Source organism: Battus philenor, unplaced genomic scaffold (genome assembly GCF_028537555.1).
Source record: "Battus philenor isolate CCGP_79_NKW_IND1 unplaced genomic scaffold, ilBatPhil1.0.hap1 SCAF_7, whole genome shotgun sequence".
NCBI lineage: Eukaryota > Metazoa > Arthropoda > Insecta > Lepidoptera > Papilionidae > Battus > Battus philenor.
The window spans coordinates 4,739,523-4,752,734 of record NW_027181737.1 but is presented as its reverse complement, the minus strand read 5'-3'; the positions used below and the strand labels follow the sequence as shown (position 1 = coordinate 4,752,734).

Sequence of the window (13,212 nt, the reverse complement as noted above, 5' to 3'; positions counted from 1 at the left end):
GGTAAATTTATTAAACCACGTCTTGCTTGCAGCAACAAATTCTGTAGTACCGTGTTACCAAATTGTAGTAACTAGAAAGAATCTCTCCAATTGATAATTTAATATGACTAAAAACTAGCAAAATCACTTAGATTGCACTACCACGTCATAACAGATTTAATTTCAACCGTGAAATTAAAAAGCCAATTCCGCAATTATCAGCTCGGAGCAATTGACAGCGCCAACGTGACTTTTGAAGCAATGAAATGATTAATTTTAATTCAATTAAGGTTATCGCTGATTACTCGAGGCTTTTGCATTACTTTAATTTCTTTCACCATAAAAAATTTGTTCAACTATGATTAAGTCACAAACACCAGAGTTTAAAATATAAAAGAAATATCAATACGCGCCTTAAATTATACTAAATTCAAAATAAAACAATTATTTCAGATATTGATAGCTATCAATAAAACTGTCGTTTTGAATAGCTTGCACAATTAAAAGATTTCATACGGATTATTTAATTCGACATTTGACATTCTTTTAACATTACCTAATGTCGGCGTTGTGCAAAAAAAAAAAAACATTTTTTTTAAATCCCGAGTAATAAAATAATATCTTATTTATGATAATTTACCATAAGCAAAAGCCATATAGTGTAAGGATTACTTATCGATTCCAAATTTAAACATATATGTTGTCAATTTCATCATTCATTTTTGACAGTTTGCAAACTAAATAAAGCTATAAAATGTAATATAAAAATAAAATAAACTTCGTTGTTTTCTGTTAAACGGAATTATGGACAAATTAAATTAGGTGACCCATAAACGGCAAAATATTCTCCCCCAGACTGTTATAATCTGAAAATAAAATTCAAGATGGACGATAGTGAAGGCTATGGTAAGTCCAGTTATTCATATGAAACAATACAATAGAACATGACCCCTGGTCATGCCATGTCCGCTGGTAATCGAAGCTTTTTAATTGCGTAATGAGGTGCAACTCAAGCCGAGGTACCCTCGGGAGCTGTGCCTTGTCTCTATATAGAGCGACCGCCAAACGAGTTAAAAGATCGGCAACCTTCCAATCTGATAAAAATACTATATAACAGCCCAAAGTTCCCGTAGTAACCCTTTTAATACGTAATTTACTCTAAGCACCCTCTGCATTTAGCAACAGTACCATCCATCACAATAAATTAAACTTAATAACAAATATAAACTCAACTAAATACTAGACTCAAAAATCGATACTTCAATCGATAATTAAAAGCAAAAATGGATTTTCAGAATTTTTATAATACTTTTTTTGCTGCATCGAGTTATATTATTTACCTGTGTGTCATTCTAAACTCATGATTATACCGCGTTCCCGATTTTCTTTTCGCTTATCACATGTATTTACTAATAAATGAACTAAATATAACCTGGCGTTCTTCAAATAAATTCCTTATATGTATTATTTTCATTTTTGCAAACTTCAATTGAGAAACATTTTTCAGAACGAGATGAACTAGACGACATCATTGATGGAAGTGATGATACTGACACGTCACTTTCAAGATCGACAGCGTCAAGTATTGCATCGAGTATGTTCGATAGACAACACTTTGTTCTTGAACTTCACGAGTTACAGAAAGCGGAGCCAGTGCTTGAAAAACCACAAGACTCTAAGTTTAAAAAGCTTAAGAAGAAAATAAATGGACCGGCCGACAGGAGATCTAAGAGTAGCGAATCGAGTGAAACAGACGATGATTCTCTTTCCCCGTCTATTACAGATGAAATCACTAAAGAGCAGTTTTTTGATGCACACGAGAGCTATTATGGTTTTCCCGGTATATTTATTATCATTAAAATTAACTAATAGTCGTGAGCGAATATTACTTGGTCTAGATATACGGCATCAAAATTTTTTAAAAACACTTCTTAGATTTTTATGTGTTAAGCGATTTCAACACAGTTCAACTTTATTTATAATTTTAAAAATTAAAACGATTAAAAATATATGCCACAGTATAGATATTGTCAATAACATACTTGCAATGTAAGCGGTGGAAGTCTTATTGTAAATATATGGAAGAAAATTATGCCCAAGCGTCTGTTTGGAGTGACACCACGAGTTTACAACCTTAAGTGTATTTTTTTTAGAACATAGTCCGCATCCAATCGGTACCCTATTGGAAAACTAGGAAGGGGCCTATACATAACAGTAGACATCATACGGCTAATATAATGAAGAAAAAGTGAAAGAAATATTCTTAATCTATAGATTTTAAATTATTTTACGTTATGTTGTAAATATTTGGAAGTGCAAATTTTAACAATAATTTTACTATTATAATAATAATCTGTATGGCCCTTTTTCAAATACCATTTTTTATAGAAAATACGATGGGTTCCGTAGACGAGACAATGATACAAGAGTTTGAAAAATTACGAGGGCTGAAATTGTTTCTAGAAAGACCGAAGCCGGAACGGCGCTGCCGAACTCCTTTAATGGAGGTAATGACAATAATTCGAACTCTTAATTAAGTTTAGACTTTTCGTCTCTAGTTAAACATTAATAAAAAATAGTGGAATGAATGATATGCTATAAACTGTTTTCAATTTAAGATAAAATCTAGGCTATTTTAAATAACTTACCCTGCCTTGCATTACTTATGATCATTAAAATCAAGATCTGAAAGGAGCTATGAAATAAGAGAAACAACAAAATACCCATCATAAATTTATCAAAGTTTTAGCATAATAATAAAATTATCTAAGTTTTTAACGAAAAACATTAAAATACAGCACATGAAACTAAAAGTTCATTGAATTCCAGGATCTGAAGCCAATTAGGGAGCATATAGTGGATCGACGGAACCTTTCGCCATCGGCAGAAGTTGTAAGATAAACAATAAAATAATTTCTTCCTTTTCTTCTACGTTTACGCCTTAGACGTCTACTGCAAAGGCTTCTCCCGAAGATCGCCACGATGGCTGATCTTACGCTGCCCGCACAAGCGAGTTTCTACAATCTTAACTATGTCTTCGGTTCACAGAGGAGGGGGGAGGCATGCCCACGCCGCGTCTAGCTCGTGGTCGCCGCTTTAAAACCTTTCAGCCTTAACTGTCATCGGTTAGACGAGCGGTGTGCCTGGCCACTGCAACATTAGACAAGTAATTCGTAGACCTGCTTCGGTGACTTTGCTTCTTCGGCAGATCTACCCATTTCTTATTCGATTTCGTAGCAAAACTTCGAGAATATATCTCTCCATTGCCCTCTGGATGACCATGAGTCTTTTTATAAAACATATCGAGTGATCACGTCTCCGATCAGTAAGTTATTACCGGCAACACACACTTGACGAAGACCTTCATCTTCAGGCATTGCGGTATTTTTGACGAGTAACTCCTGCGGCAATTACTTCAGTAGACACGACTTCGACATCAACTTCGCCTTTTTTATGTTTATTGTAAGACCTACTTTCTCGCTCTACTCATATAATCGAGCATTATATTGAGGTTTATCATGGTCTCGGCCACTATGACTATAACATCGGCAAACTGTGAGTGATTTACTCGCTCTTTTCGCCGTTTGCTCCATGAGCTTGAAAAGTTCTTTCAGTACAGCGTTTAACAGTTTCGGAGAGATAATGTCACCCTATCTAACAATTTTCCGCAATTGGATTGGAGCTCTGGTTCTGTAACCTGACTGACATGGTGGCGTTTTCAAACAAGCAACTTCATCATCTGGATGTACCGATCAGCGATCTGGCACCTTTGAAGGGATTGCAGCTTAACCCAAGTCTCTATCAAATCGAAGGCTTTCTCAAAGTTTACAAAAGACGAGCACAGTATCGGATTAAACAACTCCATTATTCCATCCTCACCTGGTGCTTTGTTATTTTTTATCTATTTGAGGACCATACTAATCTCGAATAAGTCGAAGACCAGAGTATTTTCGGTATAACGTCAAGTCAATCTAGCTTGTGGGTCTTTGTCGTATTGGTAACAGGTTCGTGTCTCGAAAAGTATAACTATCCCATAGAACTTCTCATAATCTCTCATCTTTTCGGGTTTAGATGATACAATCTAGCCGTCATCGGTTTTCAGTTTCGTCAGCTGGCTCTGCCTAATATACTGATCAGTTACGAATACTTTAGAGCCTTTGTACTGCTCTATGGCCTCCTTAACAAAAACAATATTAAGTTGGCTCAAGACGCGAGTCGGTGACTGAGATCCGTTAATTGAACCCCCTTTAGCTATACGCATCACCGGCTCTTCTCCTTCATTAGGTTGAAAGACTTTTCAGAGATTTTCTTGGTTGACAACTTTATCGGTATGGGGCCTCTAAAGGACAAAAAAATCTCGAGAAAAACCTTCAGAAAAACCTCCGTTAAATCACATGGACTATTTCCACTGTCCCTATTTAAACTGTTTCTCGAACCGCAACGTTCTAACGTTATGTGTAAACAATCGTTGATGCTAATGGCAGCCAGCTTTTTGTTAATGATTGTTGTTGCCGTAGCCGCTACTGTAGCCAGGAACAGTGGGGCCGCCAGGGCCCAGAGACCGATTTGTTACGTGAAATATTCATGATTTTGAAGACACCATAAACATCTCGCTTGGCAGGCGGGTTGACGATCGCAGTGTGTTATGTTGTATGACACCTAGAAAACGTTGTTGCCCATCTTTTAAGAAATGATCCCTCTGTCTCCTTACGGCACCACATATTTTAGTGCTACAAACTTAACACATAATTTATATATATATATATATATGTTTCATAACACAATGTTCTGCAGTAACAAAAATGGTTAACAATGAATAAATTTCAAAATATAATAAATAATAAAGTATAATTACATTATACTTTATTATTTATTATATAAATTATAAATTCTAACATTATTACCTTTCTAAAATGAGTTATTGTTTCATCGTCATAATTGATATATTGATTGGATTGTGTTTGTTTGCTCACAGAATTACGTGAAAGATTGACGACAAACAACATTAAAAATTCAAACCTTGTCTTTCAGCATCATTATGGTATTTATTTCAACCGCAGGACGGTCTACTGTTTCACAAAAGCCTCTCCCACAGATTTCCAATAGGAGACCCGCAAGAGGCGACCTGTTGGAAAATAATTAAGCAATTTAACTAATAACGAACTTAAATACATAGACTCGTAGTGCTACTGCCAAAGGCTTATCGTCTTTGGTTTCTTCTTTTTATTGACTTCCTTCCACTTTGTTTTTAGCTTTTTATTTTTATTATCTCACTCTGGGAGGGTAAAAACTTAATGTTTAACAAATAGAAAACATTACTACTCGTACAATAACTAAAACGATGACACTTTTAAGACTAAAGATAAAATACTATTTTGTAATCAATTGCAGGAACCGAAAGATATTAAGGAATCTTCGTTGGAATGCAGTGGCCCACTATCATCAACAGAAGTAACGGTAAATATAATTGTTTTGAATAAGTAATGTAACTACAACAATGAACTCGAACTATTCTATAGACTGTTTAAATAGTGATTTTGTTTAGTGACGATTTAAACATCGTAATTTTCTTAACAGAATTTTTAAATCCCTTTGTGGAAGTTTCAACATGCAGTTTGAGTTTAGCATTTTAAGCGTCTTCACCATTATTCTTCTCTATTATTTCGAGCACAGGACGTGAATTGGTGGACAAAGGCCTTCATTATATTATTCTAATATTGTAGTCCAATACGATCGATTGAAAGCAATTTGCATTCAAAACCTTCTGGAGGCCTTACGAGAATTTCGGTCCTCCTTATGAGGACATCCTAAGCAGTGCTTGTCGTTCTAAAGCCTTAAAACCGAGCGGCTATTATTTCTGCGCGCTGCGCGGCCTGTTTTTTCGTGACTAAGCCCTTATACTTTATCTGCTATTTTAGATATCCAAGGTTATGATAATCCTTCATGGAACGATGGATCAATCTGCCGGTTTTCTTATATTTAGAATTATAGCCCAGTTATCTTCAGGGTTTCATTCTTCCAACTGAGTTTGCGAACTTGATCTTCAATCACATTGTCACTCTCCATCAAGCGTGTTGGGGATCAAACGCGGACAAGATAGCGTTAAAAAACTTATTATAATTGTATGTTTTCTACCTCAAAAATATTTCTTTAGTGCATTTTCAATCTTTATTATAAAATTAGTTGTTTCGAATCAAATGATTACACTACTTTGAAAATATCGATGAAAAATATTTATTACATAGATGCAGTTATAACACTTAATAGGTTTAAGAAAGATGCTAACATTAAATATATTAAAGCAAATACATATTGACTATTTTTTAAATTCTAAAATATTGTGATAATTACAGGAAGTAAAGCAATTGAATGAACAAACAATAGACAAACCAAGCCTGCAAACATCGGCGCCATTTACAGTAAGAAAAAACTCAATATTACACTAAAAATATGCCTTCTTTCAAAGAAGTCAATGAGATTAGGGTTATTATTTCTGTGACTGTTAAATAATATTATTGTGGACACTTTTCCAGTTTACCTATGGAAAGTATTATCCGAAGTTTATTAAACGATAATAAAACTAGATTAAAAATGCGTACGTATTTAAATTTGAAAGTAATATTGCATCCTCTTCAAAAACATTAAAATAGTATTAACAGAATGGGTGGAAAAATTTTTATTGTTATTATATCAGCCAATAAGAACCCATTGCGTCGCATTGACGCCGCCCAAAGATGCTACGACGATCGTTCACATGATGGGTAGGCCACTACACTCCGGGTATACTAGCGCGAAAAGTTATTACAAAATATTTAATTTAAAAATGTGCATAAATTGATACTTGCATTTAACCTACCAATCAATGTCAATACTATTTCAGACGTCTTCAAAAATGTTGCATCACAAAAATGTCTGTGATCGATCAAATGTTTCAAAATATTAATTAATATAATATTTGTGTAAAAATAAAAAGTAACATAAGTTGACACCTTAATAATATTCGATAAAATTATGTTCATATTTTTAACAGGAGCCCAATCAACTGAAGGAACAATCGATTAAACCTCCAAGCCGTCCATCATCTGAAGTAAGAATAAAACATATTTTTTTTCGGATTACTATGATATTCTTTTACATTTTACTCAATCCTAAAAATTTCAAAATCCTATTATCTACCATACTTAATTATGTTAATTGCTAAGAACAAATAACTATCCCTTTAAGCGCAAGCTAACAGACTAGCTTGTTAGGGTCGTCTGAAGACGCTGAACGCAGGCCGCTTCCAACTGGTCTTATAGTAAGTTTATATGGGCGGACTATGTACAACACCGGAAGCCCTATAGCTGAAATAACAATATTGCCTTTAAGACAAGATACAAAATAGTACCGTCAATATAGTTTTGGTAAACAATTATACAATCCAATGCATTTGAAATCAATTAATCACACATTCAAAACATTTCAAGCGCTAAATGATACCTAATATCGTATCTAGACTAAATTTCTGGTTATGCCCAATTTGAAGACATGACTTGAGAATAGACTAGCTATAGGATTCTAAATTACTTTGGGTACTTGATATGCTAATCTAGAATAGCTAAGTCAGTATTTCTAGATTATATACCAAAATATACTATTTTCTGTAACAGATATTTTGTTTCAGCAACTAGTCGACGAATCAAAAACGTCGACAAACTGAGTGAAAACTCGACGATTTGGCATTTTTATCAAAGGTTCCTGTTCCAATTTCAAAAAGTGGTAGCGTACTGTAAATTTAAAATAAAGATGTTTTCTTAATGTTGCTGTTAGTTTCTTTCTTCGAAAATATTTAAGACAATCGTGTTGATTAATTTCAACACTTTTTCTTGAACTGTCCTTTCTTGTTATGTTTGTATAAAGGATAGAAAGCTCGGAGTCGCAGGTGTTAAGGGTTCGTGCTAAAAAAATCACACTAACTTCAAAGACAGGTGGACAATGGATCGGTGTAGTCTCTAATGATCGCGATAGCACAACAAGTTACGAGGTAACTTGAACAACGATATCCAAGTACGAGCTATCTAAAATATCACAGCGCGAGTGACTTAAGCAAAAACTAAGTTTCCGATGAAGTTACTGAAGTCCCTTATGGTCACACAGATGGCGACCACCGACAGAGCTTTATTGGGTTGAAATGCCAAATTCTTGTTTTTCCCCCAGAGGCACGGTGTCGAGAACATCCATACTCCCCTGAAAAAAAAGAATATGGAGCTATAAAACGTGTTAAAATTATGTGTCCTCCCTATAACTGAAGGTTTTACTGATAGATATACTCCCAAAGCTAATATTTTCTAGAGTTATGCCAATAGTAAAGCGATAGTGACCCACCAAGTCGTGGGACGTATTTTTTGCACGCTTTATTTGTTTAAACAATTCTTATACAATGTATGTATACCGGCGAACATAACACCGAAGGCAGTTTCTACAAGCTAGCCGTATGAGCGGCGCAAGGATAAAGTAAAAAAGGTAGGTGAAATAAGTTAATATAAGAAAAAGTAAAATTAATGAAAAGGAAAATAATAACAAAGATCAAAAACCCATAAATATACTAATGATTACTGCTACCTATAATGAGATAAGAATAATATATTACTTGTATTTTTATCTACATATACATTTACAACATAATAAATAAATCTAATTATCGTGACGATTTCGTCAGCTTGTCAAGCAAAAGCTTTTGAACCTTCGTTTTGCATACGCAACGATTCCTGATCTTCTTAGTATGGAGCGGAAGCGCGGTCCAGAGAAATGTTTGTAATTGTATTGCGAAGAAGGAGGGTGTAAAATCACTACTATGGGAGGGACATATAATTAGACGATTGTTCGAGGAGCGAAGCAATGTGTATTTAATACAATAAATAAATATATAAAAACAAGAAAATATAAAAGCAAAATATAAAAACAATAGCTCTCAAATCATAGTTGACCAAAGACAGAAATACAACCTTTTTAGTGTTTTTTTAATAATATCATTGTTTTATGTCAAATCTCTATAATAATATTGCTCCATGTCATTATAATATAATGTGACGAAGTTAATAAATGTGATTTAAATTTATAGTACTGATTTTTATGCAGCGAATATTAAATACTATTGATGCTGAAGTCTCGATTCAAATCGAGACTTCAACAATAAGAAATTGGTAAGTATATATATAAACATTATTTTGATATTTAAATCGACAATCACATATTTACGATAAATGTCAGCTCGTCTCTTTTGGTTCAATATTATGAGTAATAAATAATTTTCTTTTAAAATCATAACCTAGTGTATTCGGAGATAACAAAAAATAAAGTTTTTTTAGCATTTATATCTTATTAAAATCTCTTTCTCCCGTTGCATCGTATCCCTTACTTCTAAAAATCGTGACCTTTTTCGGAAAATTTGTCGCGCAATATCGGCATCTGTGTCAGTCTTTAGCAGTATATAGCTTCGGCAAAGTACCTGTGATGGGCGCCATAAGTCTATTTTTTGGTGTTAAAAGTTAAATTGGTTGTTATCCTTGATACAATACTAAACTTTATTGATTTAGTGACTAATATTAAAATCATGACGAAGTAATTGTTCATCAGAACTAGCTAAATTTTTGAATGAAAAGGTATAAACATTCGATTTAAGACTTATTAGCAGCACTAATATAAAGAAAAAAATATATTTCAAAGTCTTAACATTTTATTGGAAAAACAAGTTATAAAACTAAAAACGATAGTATCGAATATTTGGCACAACGCACCCCATAATAATTAGTTTATTCGATATTTATCGACACTATAGAAAATACGTTAGATTACTTTTACGACGAATCGATCATGTAGGTGATCACAAAAACAAATCTTTCAACAAATTTGGCATTGAATATTTAACAACATCGAAAATTATATAGAATTTAACTCTTAAAAGAGTATTTTGTTAAATCTAGTATATTATTTTTTGTTCATAGGTATGGAAAAGACATCGCGATATAAGGCAAAAAATAAAAAATCTACTGGCAAACCAAAAACTCCAAAGAAGCGAAAGAGCGACGGTTGATGTTTTTAATATTTTTAAATTAATCGCCAATTTAAAAAAAACGGTCTATAAATAATTATAATATTTTAACATTATAGGTCCAACGTGTTCGATGTTTCTAGCTGAACTAACTAGAAAACTAGCATCCAAAAAGAAACAGGAAGAAGAATCTCCTAAAAACATAGTACGTAAGTAAAGCCAGCCTTATTAAATAAGTGTTCGAAAAAGAAATTGATTTATACTCTTAGCTTTTATTTTAGAAACCATAATAGATAGTATAACAAATGCTCTTCCGGTCAAATTTTTCAAAAAACGTCTCGAAATTCCGGAGCCACCGCTGGTATTAGAAAATCTACAAAATTTGGCACCGGAGCTTATACCTAGTGATAAAATTGAAGTACTTAATGTTGAAATAAAATCTGCCAATAACAATGAAGTTGAAGTTAAACAACTAGCGGTGGAACAGAACGTAAGAAAATCACCATTCAAGGCTCCCAAAATGCCAGTCATCAACAGCGAAGTGCTTAAAATAGCCGCCGAAAAAAGTAAAAGAGCGGTTAAGGAAGATGCTGGTGTGAATACAGGAACCAACAATGATGTTGCGGTTGAATTAGCTAAACACGTAAATACTCTTAAAAAGATATCATTGATTGCAGAAGAATTTAATAAAAAAACCGGTAAGAAAAATTTTACCGATATAAGTATAAGGTTTAGTTATATATTACATAGAACATTATAATTTTATTTAGAAATAATTTTATATTGTTCTAAATTGAAATGTATTTTACAATATAGCTAGAAACGAGGATATATAGTAAAGTTTTATGTTTCTCGTTCTAGTATCTAACTTCGTTTTTAATGCATTAATACGTAGAGAAAATTCCTTAACAGATATTTAAAAAGATTTAGGAAAAAAGGTCAGACGATAACACTAAATCAAATGTTTAACTAAATTTAATAAACCTATACCAACGTACCAGCGAGCTTTATAAGTACGTGTTTAATCAGTAATATACATAATATTATATGATAGGTACTATACGTCTTCTATATCATTAACCAAATTATCAAAAATCGAAATATTCATTTGAGATGTTTTAAAAATGAAAATAAAATCTAACAATGACTTTTCATGATTATTTTTTATAATCTGTCACTGTTAAAATCATAATAACTATTTGATTCTTATAAAATTGCGTTAAGTAAATTTCAACAGTGTTAACAAAGCAGATAGCCGTAATGTAAACCAAAGTACGGTTTATTTAAAAAAAAAATACATTTTACTGCAAGATAACTTTGTCGTCTAAGTATTTTAAGCTTTGTTTCATAGCTTCCTAAATATGCAAACTGTATAATCATCTAATCGTTAAAATATTTATTAAATTGTCACATCTAATTTTGTACTTTTCTGCAAGCACACTTTTAACTAAATCATTTAAACTTAATAAGTTCTACATTGTTGTGTTGAATGGTGGGCCCTAATAAATAGAATATTATTCCATTCCAGTATTAAAATTAGCTCTTGTCAAAGATTACACATTTTATTCTCTAACTAAAAATTCTATTAATTGGTCTCTTCTGTTGTACTTCTTCATCTTTCTGTAAGATGTGTGTCCAATTAATAACAACAATAACCCCGACAGCACTGTTCATGTACAACCTTTAAATATAAAAATTTTATTTAGCCAGTATGATATATCGGGGTATGAGAACTTCGATATAAAGCAATTCCGATATTTAATGTAGCTTAGATTATATTGACGAAAATAATATTTGTTTTAATAAAACAACTACACAATGACAAGTTTAAAAAAATATTTTTTCAGCAATTAAAATGTTAAATTTACAAAAAAAAAACAATCTGCTTTAATTTTTCATAAAAAATTTCCTATTACAGCTAAAAATCTAAAAGAAATTGTCGATAGCGTGCAAGAAGAATTAATGAAGAAATTAGAAATAATACAAGCTGAACAAGCACTTGAGTCATCTAGAAATATTGAACCTCCGCAAAAGCCGTAAAGCCAGATCAAAATTAAAAATATAACATCGTCGGGACTGAAATAAATCAAAATCAAGAAGAAATTCAATCCTGTCAAATACAAGCCGAGTCAAATTTACTACATGTCATAAATAAAATGTAACAATTAGCTTTCATAAATTTCATGTAAAATATTAAACCCAATAAAAACAATAAACGAGGTTTCTTTTCTGTATATTTATGCTAACATCGAAGAAACCAAATTTAGTGATGTTTCAATATGTACGTTGCAATTGTCAATGTTTGTGGTAAATCAAAAATAATATAGTAAAGTTTTGTGTTTTAACAAATACCAGAGTTATAATCGAGAATCTGACAAGAATAACTGTAGGCACGTAAGTAAATATCGTTGGTAGTATACAGGGTGATATTAATCGCCATCTATAACTATAGGTGTAAAAGCTTTTAAAAGGGGAGAATGTAAATCTCACTTGGTGTCAATTAATACATGGTGCATCCTAACTTTGATTTTGTTTTTACTTTAACCATATTACCGGGTTATGTTTTCAATGTGTCGTTATTTTCATACTTTTTGGGCTTTTCGTAGTTTCAGGATCATTAGTTGAAATGGATGCAACGGAGAACAGAACACAAGAAGCGTTATTCACAAATAATTATGTCGTCGGATTTGGACAGTTTAAAATTTACAAAGCCAAATTCAAGACAGGTAAAACAATTAATTTAAAAATAAAAATGTCAGTTAATATAACCAATGAATAATGTTATCTTTTAGAAAACGGAGCAAAACTTGTAGATGAAAAGGAAGTCAAAACGAAAAATATCAATGAAAATTTACAATTTCCAACCAAATACATAAATTTCAAATGCTGCAAAACGCCGTGCTATAAATTACAATCCGGTATTACTGCAAAAATATCAAAATTTCGCAATCTCCTCGCCTCTAACATAAATTTTAATATATGTTGACGTACTGTTTAACTTCTAGGCGATAGAACAGCAGGACCTAGTAAGCCTGTGAGGAAAATGATCGTGAAGAATAAAAAAATATTAGGTATAGTAAAAAGTTTACATGTGAGTCATATACCTGTATAGTGGTTTACTTAACAATAAAAATATTACTTTTTAGTCGATAAATTAAAGCCTCGACAAAAAGAAGCTCCTATAACGGAAACATTACAGAACA

The 13,212-nt window shown here is 32.4% G+C and overlaps 2 protein-coding genes across 2 annotated transcripts; both read left to right on the top strand.

Moving 5' to 3' along the window:
• The first annotated feature begins 754 nt into the window (after window positions 1-754).
• LOC137931147 (uncharacterized) lies at window positions 755-8,232 on the top strand. The gene is made up of 8 exons (XM_068774547.1): window positions 755-885; window positions 1,487-1,819; window positions 2,368-2,486; window positions 2,809-2,871; window positions 5,371-5,436; window positions 6,333-6,398; window positions 7,010-7,066; window positions 8,176-8,232. Exons 1-8 carry the CDS (start codon window positions 864-866, stop codon window positions 8,230-8,232), a joined length of 783 nt encoding a protein of 260 aa, XP_068630648.1. The 5' UTR covers window positions 755-863.
• Window positions 8,233-9,964: 1,732 nt separating this feature from the next.
• LOC137931296 (uncharacterized) lies at window positions 9,965-12,132 on the top strand. Its single transcript, XM_068774736.1, has 4 exons — window positions 9,965-10,046; window positions 10,129-10,218; window positions 10,291-10,707; window positions 11,928-12,132. The coding sequence occupies exons 1-4, from the start codon at window positions 9,965-9,967 to the stop codon at window positions 12,047-12,049; spliced, it is 711 nt and encodes a 236-aa protein (XP_068630837.1). The 3' UTR covers window positions 12,050-12,132.
• The last annotated feature ends 1,080 nt before the right edge of the window (window positions 12,133-13,212 follow it).